The sequence below is a fragment of the Pomacea canaliculata genome, linkage group LG12 (genome assembly GCF_003073045.1).
Source record: "Pomacea canaliculata isolate SZHN2017 linkage group LG12, ASM307304v1, whole genome shotgun sequence".
Taxonomy (NCBI): Eukaryota; Metazoa; Mollusca; class Gastropoda; order Architaenioglossa; family Ampullariidae; genus Pomacea; species Pomacea canaliculata.
In genome coordinates, this window is record NC_037601.1 from 20,690,084 (window position 1) to 20,711,681 (window position 21,598).

General features: G+C 39.6%; 1 protein-coding gene across 1 annotated transcript; it reads right to left on the reverse strand.

Moving 5' to 3' along the window:
- Positions 1–2,494: 2,494 nt before the first annotated feature.
- LOC112553126 (NFX1-type zinc finger-containing protein 1-like) lies at positions 2,495–20,967 on the reverse strand. The gene is given in 21 exon segments (XM_025220150.1): positions 2,495–4,512; positions 4,961–5,327; positions 5,633–6,619; positions 6,806–7,077; positions 7,323–7,438; positions 7,973–8,007; positions 8,052–8,104; positions 8,472–8,643; positions 9,176–9,365; positions 11,158–11,300; positions 11,303–11,471; positions 11,953–12,349; positions 12,677–12,885; positions 13,287–13,460; positions 13,994–14,512; positions 14,982–15,273; positions 15,275–15,520; positions 15,847–16,008; positions 16,258–17,103; positions 17,417–17,650; positions 20,554–20,967. Coding segments are annotated over 19 exon segments (4,899 nt in total). The 5' UTR covers positions 20,556–20,967; the 3' UTR covers positions 2,495–4,512; positions 4,961–5,327; positions 5,633–5,951.
- Positions 20,968–21,598: the final 631 nt, after the last annotated feature.

Consider the following 21,598-nt stretch of genomic DNA (forward strand, 5'->3'; position numbering starts at 1 on the left):
AAGAGATTCCACGTACTTCCTTACAAACTGCCTCGCTACTTTCGCTTTGCTTCAGGTACCATATATCATTTCTATTATTTTTGTCTTCTCGAAAGAAATGAGTTTGTTACACACGGACGCGCGCTCTGATGTCCCTCTCTTTCTCGCACAACACACCACACACAGTTGCACAACACATAATGTTTACATTGTTCACTATGTTTCTTGGCAGAGAAAGAGATGGTGGTCTTCGATTTAATCACGCACCAGCAAGCAAACACACACACACTACAATATTAAAGCGAACACAACCACAACACAACGCTTTTTACTCTAAATGTACAGTGACACAGGGACACGAGTGACACAACACTACAAGACTGACATGTAAACTCATATAAATACGGAAACCATATACTCAACGCCTGTTGCTATCATGCAGTGTATCAGACCCGAATATTGAGTTTGCCTACCACCTCAACACACAACTGCACAACACAACACACGCATGATCATAGAATTACTCACATTGTTCAGGTTCTTCCACCTCGATGCCAGCAACTCGTATGTTAGGTGCTCACAGGACTTCTTCTCTCGTTGGGAAAATAATTATTATCCTTGTTCATTCTATCTTGGAATACCCCATGGTTATACTAAGAAGATGGAGCGTTTTCAACCCAGTCAACACCTCGTATTATATGTAACATGAACGTTAGTATTTTTTCCACAATCCAGACAGGAAGTGCTTTGTAAATTGACTTTCTGCCCGATCTTCTTCAACATATTTATCGTCATTTGATTGTAGTCATCTAGAGCTCGTTACACAGTTGAGATGGTGCGCTATCAACATAATGAAAACGCTTCATAGTGATTTTCGTTTACTACTTTTGGTTTCCATTCTTTCCCACAGCTCCCAAAACCGAAAGTAGAAGAGAAGCTTGAATCACTCATGACGCGTTGCTAAAAATAAATTCGTGTTGTGTGGATAGTCTGGAACCAGTCAAGACTGGTGGCTGATCGATGGAGCAAGAGAAAGGAATCAAACACATAAAATGGAGATACTGTATGCGTGTGCGTGCTTGCATTCTTAGATACGAGAGAATATCCAACAGTCGCATTAGCTCTGACGAAGCGAAGGAGACAGACATTGACTGATCTGCTATAACGATGGAGTGTTCTTTGTCTCTCCCCCTCCATTCAGTTTGTCCCTGACCAGCAAGTTTCGATCAAGTGCCAAGCGTTACTAGTGTGTATGAAGTCAGACTGTGTTGGGCTCTACGTCTACACTCTTGGTGGGATTAGCGGTTATTTGCGATTCGTCTTCCAGGTGTCAGACTTATTATTATTATCGCATTGTTTAACAGTATCAGGCTTATTTTCTGCCATCTTTGTTTCGGGTTTCTTCGTTGAGTCCCTACGCTGTCTGATGTCAACTGGTGACAGAACAGTTTAATAACAAGAGATGCTTGTCTCGTGCTTGACTCCTTGGCTGACGTGGCAAACTTTGTTCCCTGTACACATATGCTTTCTTAAAAGCACGGTTGTTGTGTTGTTGTTGTTGTCGTCAGGAATGCAATGTGTTGTGTGTGTAAAGACAGAATGGAAAGCGTTGAGGCTGAAGCCAGCCACAGTAGTGAAGGGAGTTCACTCTCCCGATTGTGTGAGGGAGAGAAGCAGATTAAGGTTCCTGAAACAATGGTAGAGCGAGCCTGCGGTGTGTGAAAGAAAGGCGTTCATGAGTCAGTAAATCTGAAGTAGTCTCTTCCTTAGCGAAGGCATCCTTTTTAAACTCCCTATTTTCTGTTCATTTATATATTTTTCGGAACTTTGGACTATTTAACGTGTGGCTCGTGCTCGACTCTCAGGATACAGAAGAACAACTGTCTGGCTGTGTCCCTGACGTAGGCAAACTTTGTTATCGTTTACACTCATGAGTCCAGTTACAGGTGCGTGTGAGTGTATACGTGTGTGTGTGTGTAATGACGGAATGGAAAACAACAGTACTCAAGGGAATTAACATTCCCGAGTTTGAGTAAGGGAAGCAGTGAGGGTTCCTGACATGATGGGAGAGCGAGCTTGAGGTGAGAAAGACAAGTTCAGGAGTCACAGTATCTGAAATAGTTGCTTACCAGCCAAGGGAAACTTTGTAAAACTCCTGATTTTCTATTCATTAATTTTTCTGTCTTATTTCAAAACTTTGAGCTATGTTACATGTGGCTAAGAAGACGAATTGATATTCGTAGTAAGGAAATAATATTAGCTTACTTTTACACGACAGCAGGCGTACGTGATGAATGCTCCCTACATCCTGCACTATTCAGCGTTTTTTGAAAAACATCATCCGTGAAACTCGCGTTGACTATCCCACTTCCACTTCTATACAATTCCTACAGAGTGTTCATAATATCTTGCTCTACTCGTCTGATGTGTATCTAATAGAACTTCAGGAAAGATCATTAAGAAACATCTGGAACCCACACACACTCTTAACAAATTAAAACTTTTTACGAAGCACTGAAGATGATAAAGATTTATTATAGAGAAGTAAAAAACAATTAGTCTATTCTTACTCATGTTGATTTACCTGTTAAATGAATTTACCAGACCATGAATAATTCTTTGATTAATAGGTTAAAATCATCTGCTCCACTCCTTTATTTGAAATTGGAAGCGGAAAAAGATGTAAATTTAAAATGATTTTTCATTTTGTATCACAGCTGTTTACTAGTCCAACCACTACCTGTCGATCTGAAAACCTCACAACAACTTAATCAAGGAAAAAATATTCAAAAAAATTTTTAAATACAAAAACAAACACTACACATAAAAACCGATTAAAGATATTGTGTGACAGAAAAAGAAAGGGAGTGGAGGAGTCAAGATATGCTTTTTTTAATAAAAGCGTCTACCACACAAGGATTTCACATATTTTTACCCATTTTCTGTATCGGTCATGTTATAGTTGGATGAAAGAGTACAATCATTTTTTCTTGTTTATTACATACAATGTCATCTAGAATAAAAACGCGCTTCATGTGTAGCTACCATGTTGAAAAAAAATTGAAGGAAGCCATTTAAAAATAGTACAATCATGTTTTTCTTGTCTATCATATTATACGATGTCACCTGGAATGCAAAGGTAGAAAAGAACTTGAAGCTACTTGAAATTCATCTTCACAAACGAATAATAAATGACGAGAAGAGGAGGAAAGGAGAGCTTTTCATTACTTGCAGGGGACATAATTAGGTAAATTTAGTGAATAGTTATCTAACGAATGTATTTAATTAGACAAACCATCACAAAATTAAAATTAAAACACGTGATAAAATACAAATTTACCTTTATAACATAAAATCCAACTTGTTAACAATAATAATAGACAGGTCCACAAACATCACAATAAATATATTTTCCAGAATTTTTATAATCCACTAATTAAAGTACTATTATACAATTGGTTTAGTTTCTATGTTCTTATATGTTAAGCACACAGTTTCTTTCTACATGCTTTATTTTAGGACTCACATAGCTCATATCCAGTGTATTTGTGAACTGAGGTGTTATGACTGCTAATTAAAAGATTATACGTCATATATATATATATAGAGCCTCCAGTGCAAACAATTTAATCGTATTGTGATAATATTGCTTTAGAGCTGTTCTCCGTAAATTTCGTGAGACACACTGCATGCTCCCACTTTCAGTACTTTTATGCTTGATTTTTTTGTGTGCTTTATTTCAGTTTATTTTTCATTAATGTTATTTTTAAAATAATTTAATGGGTTATTTCTTTTGCCACGGGGGCTTAAAATTATCAGAATTAGAAATGGACTTACATGGATTATACAAAGACCGCTAGTAAAACTACAAAGTATCAGATGTAAATTTATGATTGAAAGATTGAATAATTAAACAAATGAGTCATTGACAAAAAGAGCAATAATTTTCTCAGACTTCACCACAGTCAAACGGACTGGATTTCTACCACAATTCATGTTATATGCTTTTTTAAATTTGTTTTATTCTTAAACTCACATGGCCCAGATCCAATGTCTTTGATGCCTAATCACATATAGCCTTTAGTGCAAACAATTTAATGGCCAGTACTATTACATTTTGTGATCCATGAGACGCATTGCATACTATTACTTTTAATGCTTTATGTTCCTGTTTGACTTCACTTTGTTTTGTTTTTCTATTTTATTAAACTTCATTTTATTTTATTAATTTTCATTCTGTTATTTCATTATTCATTTGCCATCGAGGGTTTAGAAATATTAGTATGAGGAAAAAAAGACTTCATCAAATCGCTTATACTAAGATCATTAGTAAATCTTCAAAATGTAAGTTTATGATTAAATTATTATTTCTAAAAACCAATCAGTAATGGACGAAAAGTGCAAGAATTCTCTCACGCTTCACCACAGCCACAACAGACTGGAGGGATGTTTCAAATGACAAAATCATTCAAATTCAATGAGAGGACGCGAGGACAGCGACTGCTGACCCACTTCCCTGATGTCGCACAGATCCTGTTTATTGACAAGGAGACAAAAACTACAATGAGCAATGAAACCAGCAACAAAACGCGTTATCATGTTATTATCATTTGAAAACTATGATTTTAACTTTTAAATCATAGTATAAATAAATTTTCTATTTTAGCATTTTATGGTCCAAAAATAAACCAAGACTACCAATCAGAAATCACTTATCGGTCAGACTTAGTTGTTGTGAATTTTGATAAACACATGTATCACTAATCTTCAAAAGTTATTCCCTGACAATAATTTATGCATAAGATCTTCAACATAAGTAGACATATAGTCATTAATAAAACAGTTAATAACTAGCAGAACTAACTGAAGCAATACAATGGCTACATAATATGGCATATATATATATATATAAGCATATTTAATAATTATTCTTTGACTTAATGCAACGCAAGTAACGTTAGTAGTGAGTGCGTTAACATACCACTTCAGGGGATGCACCAAGGACGGACAAGTCGACACATTCTGTTCAAGTTTATAAGTACTATTTTGTTCTCTGCCTTCTTCAATGACGTGTTCACATTCTGCCATTGGAATAAATCCTTTCTTCTTGCTCTTTAGGGTTTGCAAAAGCTGCTCGGCTTGCCGCTGAAGAGAGGACATTGTGTCTCTATGATCATAAAGGTAATGGGAAGTCATTCCCTTAAGGCAAGCAAGAAGCACCATGTAAGCGAGTCGCCGGGCTTCTGACGTCATTTCCTGTCGACGCTGCTCACTCATGTTGTCCACTGGGGGCAGCACAACTCTTCTTCAAGGCCTCGACATCATCCTGAAGATCGCTGATTATGTCCCTAAGGAATAAGCAAGCCGAGAAAGTTACATATATTTTGTTGAATCAGTTGTAATATGCATGTGTTAATTATCGACGATGAAAATGGTTTATGAATCAAACAGACTAACAATAGCATTTACACTGTTTATTTTGGTCATATAATTAAATCTGGTGTGAACACGTGAAATATAAATGTTTTCTTTATTAAATGACAGCTGAAAATCGATAACCATTCTAAAAATCAAACCATTCTTTAACTATCAACATCAAATATGTTTGATCCTACCCCTTCTTTATTGAAAAATATAGTAATATTTACAAAACCTTTCTGAAATTCGAACAATGCGTGACTTGAGGAAAAGCTGGTCGATCATCTCGATCATTTTGGCAAGCTTGATCTGATTGGTTAAAGCAAAGCACTGGTTGACATTGAGGATTCTACTTTCCAGACTTTTTCGTGACGCGCTATAGGCAAAGCTTCGTGGGTCCTTCTCAGTGCCTCTCAGCATGTCCATCGACTTGAAGATTTTGTGCTGACGTTGTGATGACACCAAGGTTGATGTCTTTAGTGCAGCCTTCTTTCTCTCGTGTTCCAGTCGACGGGTTCTAAGTTTCCCGTGATACCGCCAGCAGTGCCAGTCCTTTAGGGACGTGTTACAGGCTGGACATAGGAGGAACTTGCCAGGCAATAACGGCTTTCTCTCAACATAAGCATCCAAAATATCGGCTCGAAATATGTGCTTGCAGTCAGGAAGCTTGACCAGTAACGTATCGTCATCAACCTTTGCGCATTCCTCTTTGGACAGCAGTCCCTGAATTTCCAGGGCAACAAAACTCTTTTCCTCGCATTTAAAGCAAAGGCATGTCTCTCCACAAAAACCAGAGCACAGATGACCGCATTTGAGTTTTGGCGACACTTGAAATCGCAAGGTGGACAAGGACTGTGACATAAGGACTGACATTTCTTGTGTTCGCATTTCCACGGACATTGTTCTTCGCAGGGTTTGCACGGCTCGCCGCAGACAAGACTGCATCTGCTGTGCTTGCATGATGTCCAGGCATTTAGGCTCTTTGCACGGCATCCATTTGCTTCCGCATGGCAGACGACTCACGTGATCACATCCCGGCAGAAGTTTTGGAAACTTCTCCGCAACCCCTGTGCACGCGACCACCCAAGCACTCTCCGCATGAACCCTTGCACACGTGACCGCAGTCCAGCGTGACTCCACATGGTTGATGACAAGGTCTTGTAGCCGGTGTTGCGTAACAAGGGGCTTTTATGAGATGCCCACATGGCCACACACGCTCCACCTGTGTATACAACAAGAGTAACCAACGTCAGTAAATTGTAAAAAGGAGACTTTTTCAAACTTCACTTTATATCTTGTTGCGGTGAAAGTCATCAGAGATTCAATCTGCAAAAGTTAATTAACTTTGCATTCATTTGACCTTAAGTAAGAAATTATTCATGTTTGTGTTTAGGAGACTAAATATCACCTCTTCTGTGCACTGGCCAACGTGACTTCTTTCTCTCTCGACACTGTCCACATTTCCCTGAGCACTGGTGGCCACACTTCTCAAGATTTCCTTCGCAGCGACTTGTGCAGAGCAGTATATGAGGGTCTCTGTGACATTCTATCATGGCCTTGTGTCCACACATGGGGATCACCTTCTCCACCCGCTGGGTACATTTTCCACACGGTTCGTAGCACTTCTTGAGGCAGAGGTGTCCTTCTGTACACACAGGGCGTCCACATTTCTTCATGCACCTGCAAGAGAAGCCGTAACAGTCTGTAATGTGAGTACAGGCCACACATATCATTTCGCAAAGTAAAATTGTGCGACTTAACGAATTTTAAAACCCACAAGTAGATTCCCAATCTATTGTATTTTCAATATCTGCCATCAGCAACTCTAAAATTCTATTATATATTATTGAGATCTGTAAAGTTTATTAATCAGATATTATCTGTTTCTCTGCTTTTTTGCATGCTCATTACGGTGTCCTACTCACTGGTAATTCTTATGATCCGCATCGTAACCATGACACAGCCTCTCACACACGTGACCGCAGTTCAGTCTGAAAGTGCACGGCCTGTTGCATCCACCCTCCGGCACATGTTGGAAATCCTACACAGGTGAGACAGTGACATAGCAATAAGACGAAAGACACACTCTAATACTAGCAGACGATTTGGAATCATCAAGGAGAATCATCATAAGTGTAGATACAGCTTACATTGCTGAGTTCTGCTTAGCTTCGCTTTTTTTTTTTTTTTGTGCAAGGTTTAACACTAAACTAACCCGAGCTTTTATCACTGAATATATGAACATGTCTGGCAAAGTTTTGTGTGAAGTTGAGCTACGAAAAAATATTTTTGCCAAGACGTCTGCTTATGCAATGGGACTTTGGGGTACTTAGGAAGCGTGACACTTCTGCATTGCCCTGCTACCAACGGCATTGAGAGGGTTTACTCGATCTCCTCCCAAATGAAAGAAGCTGAGAATAGTGGTTAAAGCACATTTAATTCCTTTCTTCAGCAGCTATAATAAAAGCCGTTAAGTATGACTAGTTAAAAATACTACTTATCTTTTAGTATTAGGATCATCCGTGAACTGATAGTAAGAAGGAGAGAGAAAAGAGCAATTATAATAGTTCCTCACATCTTTTTTAGAACTTTGTGTTTCATCGCCCGTATGGTTTTCGCATCGAAGAACTAAGCTGTCCCAAGCTGTTGGTTACTTTTTGCGGTCTTTACAATGTTCTTCCAGAGTTCACTTTTCTCTGTCAGTATCCTGAAGGACACAAAAACATTGTGAAGCACAAGAAATCTGCTCGACAAGGAGTGAGTTTAAAATCTTACTTACTAAACTTCACTAGTAGAAAACAACGTTTTCAGAAGGGTAACTATATTTTGATAACTAGTACAGGTTTTACCATTTTTTTGTTAATAGTAATGTTTGTATCTCATATCTCAAAAACAAACATGAAAGTGTCAACCACATGTTGGAAATATTTGCTCTTACCGCATCAGAAAAAAGGTCACTCCACCATTTATTTGTTTCTGTAAATTTACCTAAATAAAAGTCTTCAAAATATTTTTATTAAATGAGAAGCATAATAAAAATAATATTTTCGTGTTATTTAGTGTTAGTGACCTACTTGAAGTTGCCAATGGCGTATAACCCATCCCTGGCTCTGGACAGCGCCACACACACGCGGTTGTCTGTCCCTAGGAACCCTACGTTACCTTCTTCGTTGCTTCGAACGAGAGAGAGGATGATGATGTCGTTCTCTTCTCCCTGGTAGTTGTCGACGGCTGTCACACGCACTCTGTCTAGACAGGGTTGGGTTAGCAGGATTGAATTAAAATATTGAACCTAATGTCACAACACCACCAGAAACATTTCCTATGTGATTGAGTGTATTCTTCTATACAACAAAAGGGTCGTCAGTTTATGACTCGCCTTTTTAGACACTTAAGACACATCTTTTCAGAAGGTCGACCTCATTGTGACCCTGTACTGACCCTGAGCATGCATAGCATGTGTCTGTGATTTACTTTGTGTATGAATGTCTTGTAGAGGTAAGCGTGTTTATTATATGTCTGACAGATATAAGAAACCTATATGCCAAAAAAGTATTACTATAGACCTAATAACTTTCAACTAATAATACTTGTGTCAACAAAAATGGATTAATACTGTGTAAACTTGCTGCTAACTTTTTTGCTCTATTTTTTAATATATTCCCTTTAATATGTTGTATGCTAATCCTTTTAACTGTGCCGAAAAGCCTAATAAAATTAAAAAATGTGAATAAAGATTTGTTTTTCAAAACTTGAAAAACTGATCTTCTCCTACTGCCTTTGTAGAATTCTGCCTCTTTTTTCATTCGAGATTTCAAGGCAAAGACCTGGCCGGAGTAGCCTGTGAGGATGGTGATCTGACTAGTTGTGTAGCCCTGTTGTAGCAGGTAGCGGCAAAGACACAGACAGAAGTCAGCCTCGTGATCATTCATCTTGCTGCTCGTCTCGTTCGTTCTCGTCTCGCCAAACTACAAACAAATAATTTGATCATGAGAGCAGGAAAAAGGTACAAAGTCTTCTGTCACGTGTTCAACAAAAAAAAATAATGATAAATAAATGGAAAATTTGTTAAGTGCATGCTCACACTCTTAAGGAGCATGCTCGTAATGCTTAAGAACAAGAATGAAACAGTGACAACATCCTAGGGACAAGAAAACAAATAACATTTTATGCTATAAAAGAATAAACAATATAGTAAACGAATAAAATCAAATACAGAAAACACAAAGAGGAACCAAATAACAAGAATAACTAACAAGAGTAACATGATATTAGAAAAGGAAGGGTGTAATAAAGGTCTATTGTTATGAGAAAGGTTAATAATAATAATAATAATAATAATAATAATAATAACAATAATAATTTATTGTAATTGATTTAGGTTTACTGCTCGCAAAAGCATACATATATTCTTGTAGATTTAAAAAAGTCATCCCCAGTTAGAACCCTTTATCAATTAAAATATTGAAGCACAGATATACAAATGAAAAATTTAATGCCTGTTTAGAAATAACTGAAGAAAAGTTTGCTGAGAACTGACTACCATATAAACAATTGTTAACTAGACTAAATACTGACTATATATATATGACTTCATGATTACCTTAAACTACCAATGTCTTGATATTATATACATTAATATTGTTGTGCTGTCAGCCTATGACACATGATCCAAGGTGCCTTCTATGGTGATTGCTTAATTAGTGTGAGATGGGAAAAAAACCTACGTACTTTGTTTCTGCTGTGTAAAATTTTACAATACTGGCTTCTCTGGGCAGATGGGTGTATTCCGAAAATGACTATTAATCTATGTGTGTATGTTTGTTTTTTGTTGTTATATTTTAAATATTGCTTTTTTTTATGCATAAAAAATCACCAAATAGTAACAAAGATGTAGAACAAGATCACAAACTAGTAACAAAGATGTAGAAGGAAAGAACAACACGAGGACTCGCTGCGTGCTGACAGTAAAGGGCGATAACTGTAGATGTAAGGGTAACGACTCCAGAGCATCAGTGTCATCAGGAGAATACTGGGACAAAATTGAGTAATCTTGAGAATATTGAGAAATGTTATCACATGAAACTGCAAGAGGGTGGTCATCACCTTAGTTTATTCAATGCAACTCAAGGAGCTGTAGAAGCGAGTGAAACATGAAGCAGGCGGAATAGACTCCAGCCTATAGATCCGAACAGTTTGCACATCAAAACAAATATATATATATACCGTCCTGTTGCAAACAACAAAAGGGAAAAAAAGTACTAGAAGCATGAAGGTCCAACATTTTTATCCAAATCGAAGCACGAGCACAAAACATAAACAACAACAAGAAGAGCCGATCCCTCAGCATGCTAGGCCAAGGGACAGAACTCTCCCAAATAAATACAAAAGACATTACCTCAGATTCGTTAAGACAACACTTCGTTAACTTTCATTTGCGGTTAGTCATTCAAACTGTAAAAATGAAATTAAGGTAGGCATGTAACTTGCTAGACGGTTTTTAAATTTTTGATAAAACCACTTAGCTTTGTCATATTCCTTCAACAGTTTTGACTGAAGAAGCCCAGATCAAAAGCAGAAAAATACCGTCTCACAAATGATATGTTTACCTTAACGGCTAATGTGATGGAGACAGTGAGCGTGTTCACGGGCATATGAACGGCGCCTTCCTTCAGCAACATATCTGACAAATTCAAGTGTGTGTGTGTGTGTGCAGCTTGTTCGCGCATTCCCGTGTGCATGCATGTGTGATTCCCTTACCTCGTGGTGCAGAAGAAACACGTCTTGCTTTACTCCTCTTACGGGTTTCCTGTTCTTTGTAGTCTCGTGGTCTGTCAAATCCGGGTACACGTGGCGCAGGAAGTTTGCGATTGCAGGTTTCATGCGGTGCTGCAGGGTCAGGTGCTGTGGTGCAGCTGGTTCTTGATCAGGCGCTCGAAGAGCGAGATGTCCAGGTTGTAGAACTTGCTCAGCTCAAACACTGTGGGCGACGGCCGCAGCTGCTGATGGTCGCCGATGAGGATGAGGTGCTGACACGACTCGCTCAGTGTCGTCACCACGTGCGCCTCCAGCACCTGTATACGCATGCGCAAGACCATGATTCTATATTTTCCACACTTTTATATAATTTTTTAGTCGTCCCTTAGGTAGTGAACTAAAATGGTTCCAAATAGCCAGAGGCCGTATTCATGTAGCGATGATAAGTCGCTGTCCTTGGTAAATTAAGAACAAACATCTTGTGATCGTAGCTACAAAGCGGAGTCCAAAACTTTGTGACATTGCTCAGTACAACCAAAGTTATGATGCAGTAGAAAAGACATAACATAAAGCAAGAGCAGTGGAGGGTAGAGAGTCCATTTAAGTATAGAGACTAAACGGGTTTTTTTTTTTCAATTTTACACAATTTTGTTGTCATGAATACGACCTTTGGATGATTTCATGTCTTTCGTCAGTCGGTTCCGGCGTTAAACATCAGTATCAGTTCCACGCCGACCTTGCATGCTGCAAAGGTGATGATAGCCTAAACTCAAGCAGTCATGTTGTGTATTTACTAACCTCAGCAGCCTCCTCTAGCAGCACGATGGGACAGCCGATGTCTTTCAGTACCGAGCGGTAGCGAGCAGCTCCCGTGGTTGTCATCCCGATGACAGCCTTACTGCGCAGGATGTCGCGATCTTCGGCGAACTTCAGCTCCTGCAGTCGTTTCGATTCTTCCTCGTAAGTGTCGGCCTCGTCTTTTATAGAATCTTTTAATGAGGTTTGGTATCTGTCGAGCCAGAACAGGTACAGCCTCACTCTGTCTTTCACCTGAAGTCGATGACTCCAGACATCAGTGATGGCTGAAGCTTCTCTCTCGGACATGGCCTGTGATGTCTTGAGGAGATGTTGGAGTCTTCTCTCCTGTTGTTTTCTCTGTGCCTTTGGCATTTCCCACCCATTCGTGTCTTTGTCACTGAAATATTGAGGCAATGATTATAAATAAAAATGTTTGTCTTCCTACAAAAAGGAAATCTTGAATATTAACTGAGACATTGTTCTGGTTTTTAACTATCATGTGTCCATCTGTGCAATTTATTACTATATTCTGAATGCAGAGGAGTTTAAATAATTGTTGCTTGCAGTGCTAAAAGAGAATGTGTCGTCGCTGTTATAATATCTGTTCACTTTTCAGTTCGTCTTTGCTATGTGTGTGATTACTTTTCGTTTGTATGTTTTTATTTAAAACGTTTTTGTGTGTGTGTATATATATATATTTGTGTACACATTTCCAGTAACTCACCTGCCCTTTCCTACCGTCGTGACAATGCCAAGGTCGGAGATGGCATCCTTGACACTGTACTTGTGACGCTTCACGAAGTCGAACAGATCATCGTCGTCAGCGTCATCTAGCTGTCGCTCCTTCTGCAGATACTCAGCTTCTTCGTCGACGTTCAGCTTCTCCTCTGCCTCATCGCCTTCATCTTCCTCCAGCAACTGGTCCAGAAGGTTCTAAAAATATGAGATTACAAAACTGTCCTCTTACTCGTTTTTGCCTTTTCCTGATACCCGACATCAGAATCCGTTGATGGTCAATAGAGATGTGCACTCTAGCTTAACGAGCACTTATTTCGTATGCGCTACATGTGAAATATTGTCATCCTTTCAGAGGTTCAGTCTATCATCGAATTGTATAACCCGGGAAATAATCTTCCTTTACTCATACATGGAGAACTCCTACAAACAGCTTCAGGTTACACTATCTTGGAGATAACTAACATACAGAGATGTTTGTCTATCTAGTGCGTTAGTATGTTTGGGTGTGTGTGTCAGTCATACTTACATGGTTTAAATAAGCTTCAGAAGGGCGATTATTCAATATTAGTGAATTTAGTTTAGTTTTTTTTTTTTACCTGTAGCGACATCGTATCTGGAGAGAGTCCCAACCAGGTTTTCACACAGTAGTCTTTGCGGTACCAGGGTGACTGTGTGGATGTTTCAGCAATTACTCTGAAGACATTACTGTTGATGACTTGTTTCAGCAAATTATCGGGTAATATTTCCTGAGTACATTTACTGCGCCAACGCTAACAGTTGCTGCTTCGTTTGGGGGTCAACTGTACCTGACAGGTTTTGATTTCAGTCTGTCCTGCACCTTGTCCACCCAGAATCTACAGAAAAACGAAGTCGATTTTATTGCTTTTTTAAGAAGCATGATCAGTTTTGAAACTTAGCAAAAGATTGTTCTTCGTAAGACAATGATCTCTCATTTTTGTTTGTTATTTTTGTTTCATCTTGCGCCAAGCTGACCAAGTATTAACTTGCCACATAATCATGTCAAACACTGAGCTTAAACAGCATCACCACTAGGACAAGATAAAAAAAACTTAATAAAGACTACCCTGGGGATAGTATAATAAACCTACCTGTACAGCTGGGCCTTCATTTTTGGATGAAGGAAAGGAATTTGACTTGCATCGATATTCGCGTTCATTCTGCATTTCTGTGCCTTCTAGAATTTGTTGCGTCACTTCCTGCTCCAGGTCCTTGTAGGTATTCTTGACTCCTCCTTCATCATCAGATTCCCCAAGCATCCCTTGTGTTAGCCAGTTTATCATCACCGACTGGGTGCACCGGTTAACCCAGTTTGCCTATTCCTGACCAGTGATATGTAATGATAGCTGGGTATTGCTTCCTTCAGTGCATTTTCTCCAAGAATGCCCTTGGTTGTGGCTTCCAACCTTGCCGACACGCGCTCCACTCTTTCTCTCAAATTACACAGCCCCTTGAAACAGTCATTGATGCTGTTTCGAATGTCCAGTTTGACTCTCTTCTCTTTTCTTATCTGTGCTCTAATCTGTTTTAAGTTGAAACGATCCAGTTGCTCAGTTTTGCAGCGGTTTCCGATTCGAACAATGCCGTCTGGGCAGAATTCCAGTATTCCTTCTAAAAACTGATCCAAGGCATGGTTAGTGTAGCAAACTACAAGCATTGGCTTTGCATCGGTCTTTGATGTCCAAACCTCTCTGTTATCTAGAAGTACTTTGGCCACTTTCAGTCCGACATACGTCTTGCCTGTTCCAGGAGGTCCTTGGATGATGGCGATCTCCTTTGTTAAGGCCGTCTTCACGGCATCGTACTGTAAATAAATTTTTGTTACTTTGTGAGTTCAATGTGATTTTTAACAAAACTTGTCGCATTACTTCTTCTAAGTGCATCCACAAGTGTTCCGATAGTTCGGCAATTCGAAAAGGAAATATAAATGACAAGCTTTGTTCCTTTAGAAATTTGTTACAACAAATAAAACGTTCTCTTCACAATCATTACTTTCCTTTCGTCTTTAGCATTATCTAACCAATATCTAACATCAACAATAACAATAAATCCACCAGTATTTATCTATAATTCTAGCTGAATTGTGCTTTTGGAATAGAGTTTGTCATAGGACCAACGCATTTCACGTTTTACGAAACTTCCATGTGATTGTGCACAAAGGAAACAAGTTTTATATTTACAGTCTCTAACCTTCACAGTTTCATAGACGCAGGCTGTGTGTACAAGAACTCATAAGAACTAGTAATGAACCTTTTTTTAGAATAAGCTGATACCTGTGACTGGTTAAAAGGTGTGTTTTCAACGGGTGGCCAACGAGTTGGGAGCAGTGCTGACACCTGCGTATTCTGTTGGCATTCGTCTTTCAGGAGATACCTGATATTCAAGGTGGTACCGTAGCCACGTGCATACTGGGGAGGCTTGATGTCAGTTTTGCACTCAACGATGTAGCGAGCGAGAGGAACGTTTGTCTTCATCTCCTGGAGACCCTCCAGCACGTGTCTGTATGCCTCGAAGTAGGCTGTAGTTTCTGCCATGATGAAGGTGTCGCCCGAAGTGTTGAGAATCTCGTGAATGCTGTTCATAAATCGGACCTTGAAGGATGCCCTGTTCGATGTCTTTCTTATCCCTGTTGGTCACTACTGCAAAGAACGTGTTCTGGAAGTCGTCCCTACTCAGGCAGACGAGCGAGCCATACAAGAGTCTTTTGGAAGACTCCCATCGGATGTTCTTCAGATGTGTGTTGTCAAACTGAATACGATGTTCCAGGCTATCCTTGCATGCCAGACCAATAACCTTAACATTGTGGTACAACCTGCACAAGGAGTATAAACATCCACGCATTAACTATAGACTAGCGGAAACATCGCACTGAAAGAAACTTTTCCGCCATCGTGCCTGCAATATAACAGGATTATATTCAATTATATTATCTCAATTCACAAGATTAACTCATAACAATGTTAGTAGCTACACTTCATTGTCACCTTTTCTCTTCATACGAATTTATAGCCTTGTATCTCTTTCTTTATCATTTTAACTCGCCATTATTAAATACTTTATAGTTTTTCTGTTGAAGTCGCTATAGAATCACAATAGATTATATATATATATACAGGTCTTACATATCTGATTACTTACCTGAGATCTGAATTCTTTTTGATATTTTCCCCTTTTTCCTTCATTATTTTGTACTCTCGTATGCCTTTACGCAAGGGTCGTATGTAGTCCTCACGAAGGAGACGAAACTGAACGTCCAGGTAGTGATTAACATCTTTGTACCCTCCTTCTGTCTTGTTAGCCCTGACAAGTCAGTACAATTTTGACAGCTTTGTTCACCTATACAGTTATCTTACACAATATTCGGTAATCAATCAAATGATTCAAAGAATGATTCCGCTGGGGAATTCTAAGACTGAACTTTACTAATTAAGAGATTTTTACTTTCAGAATGTAAACAAATAACTTACGTCTTCTGGTCACATTTATAAGGATAATTTATGTATTTGTGGTATCTCTGTGTGCGTGCCTGAAGCAAAAGACGGAACTTACCTTAGAAATGGCTTCTCGTTCCATTCCATGTCCTGGCCTGTTGGGAAAATAGACAGTTCAGTAAAGTCCTCCGGTGGAGTTTCGTCGTCTTCATTAGGGCCTAAAGCCTTCCTAACATTCTGTTTCTTCTCAGTGGGGTCCTGTGCCATTGTCATAATTTTCTGACATACAGCCATCAGCTCTCTCACCTCCTCCTCCAGACCCTGTTTCTTTCTCACGACTGCCATGACGCCTGCCTGACAGGTTAGAGACATGAGCAGTAGACAACCCTTTGATGCAAATGTCGGAAACCTGGTACAGATGTGTGATATCAGCTTGCACATCATTTCCACGGTCTGCTGTACTTTTTCCAACCTATTTTCGAAGAACAGACCATCTGCATGCGACGCCTCTAGCTTGAGCAGCATGTTGGCTAAGTGAGTGTCCAGGAATCGCGAGTTGCAGACGACGTGGAGGATTTTGAGGACGCTTGTCCTCTGCATATCGCAGTCGAGAACTTTCCCAAATATTTTAAGAAGTTCTGAGGCGTCGTCTGTAGATATGGTGTCAGACTTTACGAATTCTTCAAACTCTGGAAGCTTGCCAGTCAGTTTAAGGGTGACGTCAGCAGGGTCTGTGAGGTCAGAAAAGTATCTCACGTTGAACCTTCCTCTTCCTCTTCCTCTCCCACCGCCTCTTCCTCCTCGGCCCTCCGCTTGGTTTTCAAATCTTTCTCTTTCTCCTTCCCCATAGCCATCTCTAGGTCTTCTGTTGTAACCTCTTTCTTCATAGCCGCCATCTCTTCCTCGTCTGCCTGCACTGCCGTCTCTTTCTCTCCAAGGCCTCTCTCTGTGACCTCTCTGACCTCTGCGAATAGACGTTTTTCACGTGTACTTTAAATAATCTTCAGGGTTTATACTCGATTCGATGTAAATTATTCTAGAACCGTAACACCACCACAGAATCACGACACCCATCTCCAACACAATGAGCTAGGAAAGGTGTAACGTGTGTGATGCATGGAGATGTCAATGGCGATAACAGATTAAAGATAAAAAAAATAACGAACGAAAAGGTAGAGTAATTGAAATAAGACCTAGCCAAAACTAGACCATTAATAAATATTGCAGTTAAACATGAAATTACCTAACAAACGGTACAGAGAATGACAGAAATTAACCTGTTCAGACTTTCCGCTGACGTGTATCTCCGTAGAGCTCCTCCCTCCCCTTGCTCTGCTCTGTTTGTAGACCGATCATCAAACATCTCACTCCCCCTCCTCCTGTCTCTGCCTCCCGCTGCTGGACCCCGCCTTCCTCCTCTTCTTCTTCCACCACGTCCTCCTCCTCGTCCTCCACTTTCATCGGGCTGGTTGTCAGTTTCGTCATCAAACCGAAAACACAAGTCTTCAGCCCTGACGATGGAAAATATCTTAATTAATAATCAAATAAATAACTTGAGCCTTATTATTAGAAGAAACATTTATGCTTCTCACTCTAAAGCACGCGTTGTCAAACTGATTGGACCTTGACCCAAGGTAAAAGGTGTTTACAAAACTGAGTGACCTAATCAGATGCTGGCAGGACTCTGTATCACAGTCGTCAGCTGTTCATCGAAAGCAAGTACCTCTTACTGTTTCCACTCTAGCAAGGCTGTGTCATGATATTTGTTTATGCTTGCAATAAAGATTAGGTTGTGCGTGTGCGCGCGGGCATTCATTCGTGTGTGTGTGTCCTAGCAACAGCATGTGAACAGAGGCAACACCTACATTAAATGTTCGCACCGCTAGTTATTTCCACCTTCTGTTCTGTTGGTGACAACTACAAACACATCGATTATTTTCCGCTCAGAGGTCAAACAGAAGTCGTCGGTCAAAAATCAATAATCAGACGTCATCGACTTTTCAAACTATTGTGACCTAAACATGTCAAAATGTCCCGCAAGTGGTGAACCGAGAAGTACTGCTAACAAGAGTTTAAACACTACATTGATTACTAAACATGATCAACCGCTCGGTGCTCCCATGTACAGCAAGTCTGAACTTATTAACCTCGAGGTTTCCCTTGACGACGATGTTTAGAATCGATGTCTGTAGCAAATATCAAATCTTCCTTTATCTCGAAGCTGATAACAAATGTTTATATTGCTATGGGACACTTTGACTCAATACTGTACAGTAATATACATGTGGCTAGCCTGTATTTCGTGATCTTTAACTCCACGTCATATTTCATGCTCTCGTTTAAAGAAAAATATTCTTGTTATTATTATTGTTGTTATTATTGTTGTTATTATTGTTGTTGTTATTATTATGAAAAGTTAAAGTGCTGAGACATGGGGAGGCGCTTCACAGCTGACACGTGGTGTGACGTGAAAATAAGTTGATGTCAGAACAAAATGACGGTACTCTACGTCACAGGTCAGAGGGTACACGCAGCACCAACGCAGTGCGGAGCCCGCAGGCCAAATATCAAACATGTCAGGCAAGTGGAAATACACTCCATGGCAAATATACCGTTCTTACAGCACATCCAACAGACGACACGCGACTCACTGACACGACGAATGAACCCCAGCGCACGCAAAAGTTCACTGATCAACAAAGGTCAAGCAGACATGAACTGCGCCGATCTGCACGGCGACAAGGAACAGTAGCCACACGCACGATGGCAGGCCCGACATAAACACACACAATCACGTGACACACGAGGTTGGCGTCAGATAAGATAAACAAACAACAAAGCTCCGCCCCTTCCAGCCAGCTATGCCAGGGGACATCACTCTATCGCTCATTCTACTTTCGTTTTTCTTCGTGTTCCGTCATTTCTATTTTGTTTTACTCTTTCTTCAGTCTTTTTTCTGATCAGTGGACTGAATCGATAATACAACCTTTACACAGAAATGGGATTCTAGTAAATCAGAAAATTATCGAGATATTTCCCTCTAAGTCTCTGTAGCAAAATATACAGAGTTATTTTGAATAAAAGAATTACAAATTGAGTGGAGGAAAATGGAAAAAAAGTGTTTAAAAACAAGCAGGGTTTATGAGAGGGCATAGAACACTAGATGAAGCTTTTTTCTCCTGGAATTAATTCAGAAACAGCTACTTAATCATAAAAGAACTTTTGCCCCGATACAGCTGAAACTGAACAGCATTTTCTCCTTGTGAGCGCTAAGTATATGAATCTTTGTCAACATGTTATTCCTAAAAATACTTTAAGCATCCTTCCCTTTTCCATTTCTCATTCTTGATGTCAGATAATAGAATTTTAATTACACTACACCTTGTCTCTTTTGTTTATCATGTATTGGAAATAAGAAAAAGTTGTGGATTAAAGCCTATTGCACCTAGAAATGGTGACATAGAAATGTTAATGGAAGCTGGCTACATGATGTACTATTCTGATAAGTTTTAGTGTTTGAACCTGACTATCTACATGGCTATGTTATATTGAATGACTCAGTACATATCTTTGCTTATCATCTTTGTGTTAGAAACACAGTTTCTGAATGCCAACTGATTAGTTACTGTTTTATCCCTTTCCCCTTTTAACTTTCAAACTTTTATAGATGGATGCCCTCTGGATCGCAGCCAGTTACAATTGTCAACTGGTGTTGCTTTAATGTATTATAATACTAATAATGGTGTATTTTACAAACGTAGTGACACTATAGTCTATAATCAGGATACTTACTATTGCTGTTGTTGCTTACTTCCCGTTGAAATGGGTCTAGTCTAATTAATAAAATGTTACACACGTGCGCTTGCGCAGCTCTATCTCTCTATCACACTAATTACACATACAGTTGCACATTGTAACGTTTACATACATTCTTCACTGTGTTTCTTGGCAGAGAAAGAGATAACTGTTTTCATTTCTATCACACACGCACACGCAAACACCAACACACACACACAACGCTTACACACTTTTAGACACAGTATTTACTCATGCACAATGTTTACGTTCACACACATTCATACAAGCATACTAGCTTCGAGTCAAATAAACATGTATTTTGCACACACAGTACAATGTTTATATACATGGCACACAATATAAGTACACAGTTTTGGTGCGCGCGTACACACACACTAGCACACATACACAGACTGTGTTCCAAACGACGCCATAATCCAGGGACACGAGTGACACAACACTACAAGACTCACATGTCAACTCATATAAACACGGCAACCATATACTCAACACCTGTTGCCGTCACGTAGTGTACCAGACATGAATATTAAGTTTACCTACCACCTCAACACACAACTACACACCACAACACACGCATGCTCATAGAATTACTCACATTGTTCAGCTTCTTCGATCTCGATGCTAGCAACTTGTATGATAGGCCGCCCTTACGACTTCTTCTCTCGTTGGGAAAATAATTATTATCCTTGTTCATTATTTCTTGGAATACCCCATGGTTATACTAGGAAGAAGTAGCGTTTTCAACCCAGTCAACACCTCGTATTATATGTTTTCAACGCAGCTATCACTTAGTCTCACATGCAACCTCAATGTAAATGTCAGCAATAAATCTTCACAGTGCAGACAGTAAGTAGATCGTAAATCGATTTTCTGCTCAATTTTCTTCAACAGATTTATCGTCATTTGATTGTAGTCATCTAGAGCTCGTTACACAGTTAAGATGGTGCGCTATCAACATAATGAAAACGCTTCATGTTGCCTTTCGATTCCTCCTTTCGGTTTCCGTAGTTTTCCTGTTGCTGACTGTAAACCAAAAGTAGACGAGAACTTGAATCACTCCTGACGCGTTGCTAAAAATACATTTGTTTTGTGCTGATAGACTAACGATTCTGGACTGGTGGCTGGCCGAGCGAGTGAGTGAGCGAAAGAAAGGAATAAACACTTATATAAAAGGGAGATAATCTGTTCGTATGTGTGGACTCCTGTTCATGTGTATTCATTCAGAATATCCAACAGTAACATTGACTCTAACGAATACATCTACGTGTCTGCTATAACGAGTGTTCTTTTTCTCTCTCTCTCTCCATTCAGTTTGTCCCTGACCAGCAAGTATCGATCAAGTGCCGATCGTTAGTAGTGTGTGTGAGGTCAGACTGTGGGACTAGCGGTTATCTGCCGGATTCGTCATCTGCCTAGCCCAGGGTTATCAGCCCCTAGTTTTATTATTATTGCATTAATAGTCTTCACACACATGTTCTGCCATCTGTCGGGTTTCGTCCTTGAGTGGTTACGCTGCTTGATGTCAACCCGGTGAACGACAGAAAAGTTTAACAACCAGAGATGCTTGTCTCGCGCTTGTCTCTTGTTGACTCTATGGCTGACGTGGAAAACTTTGTTCCCTGTACACATATATAATGCCA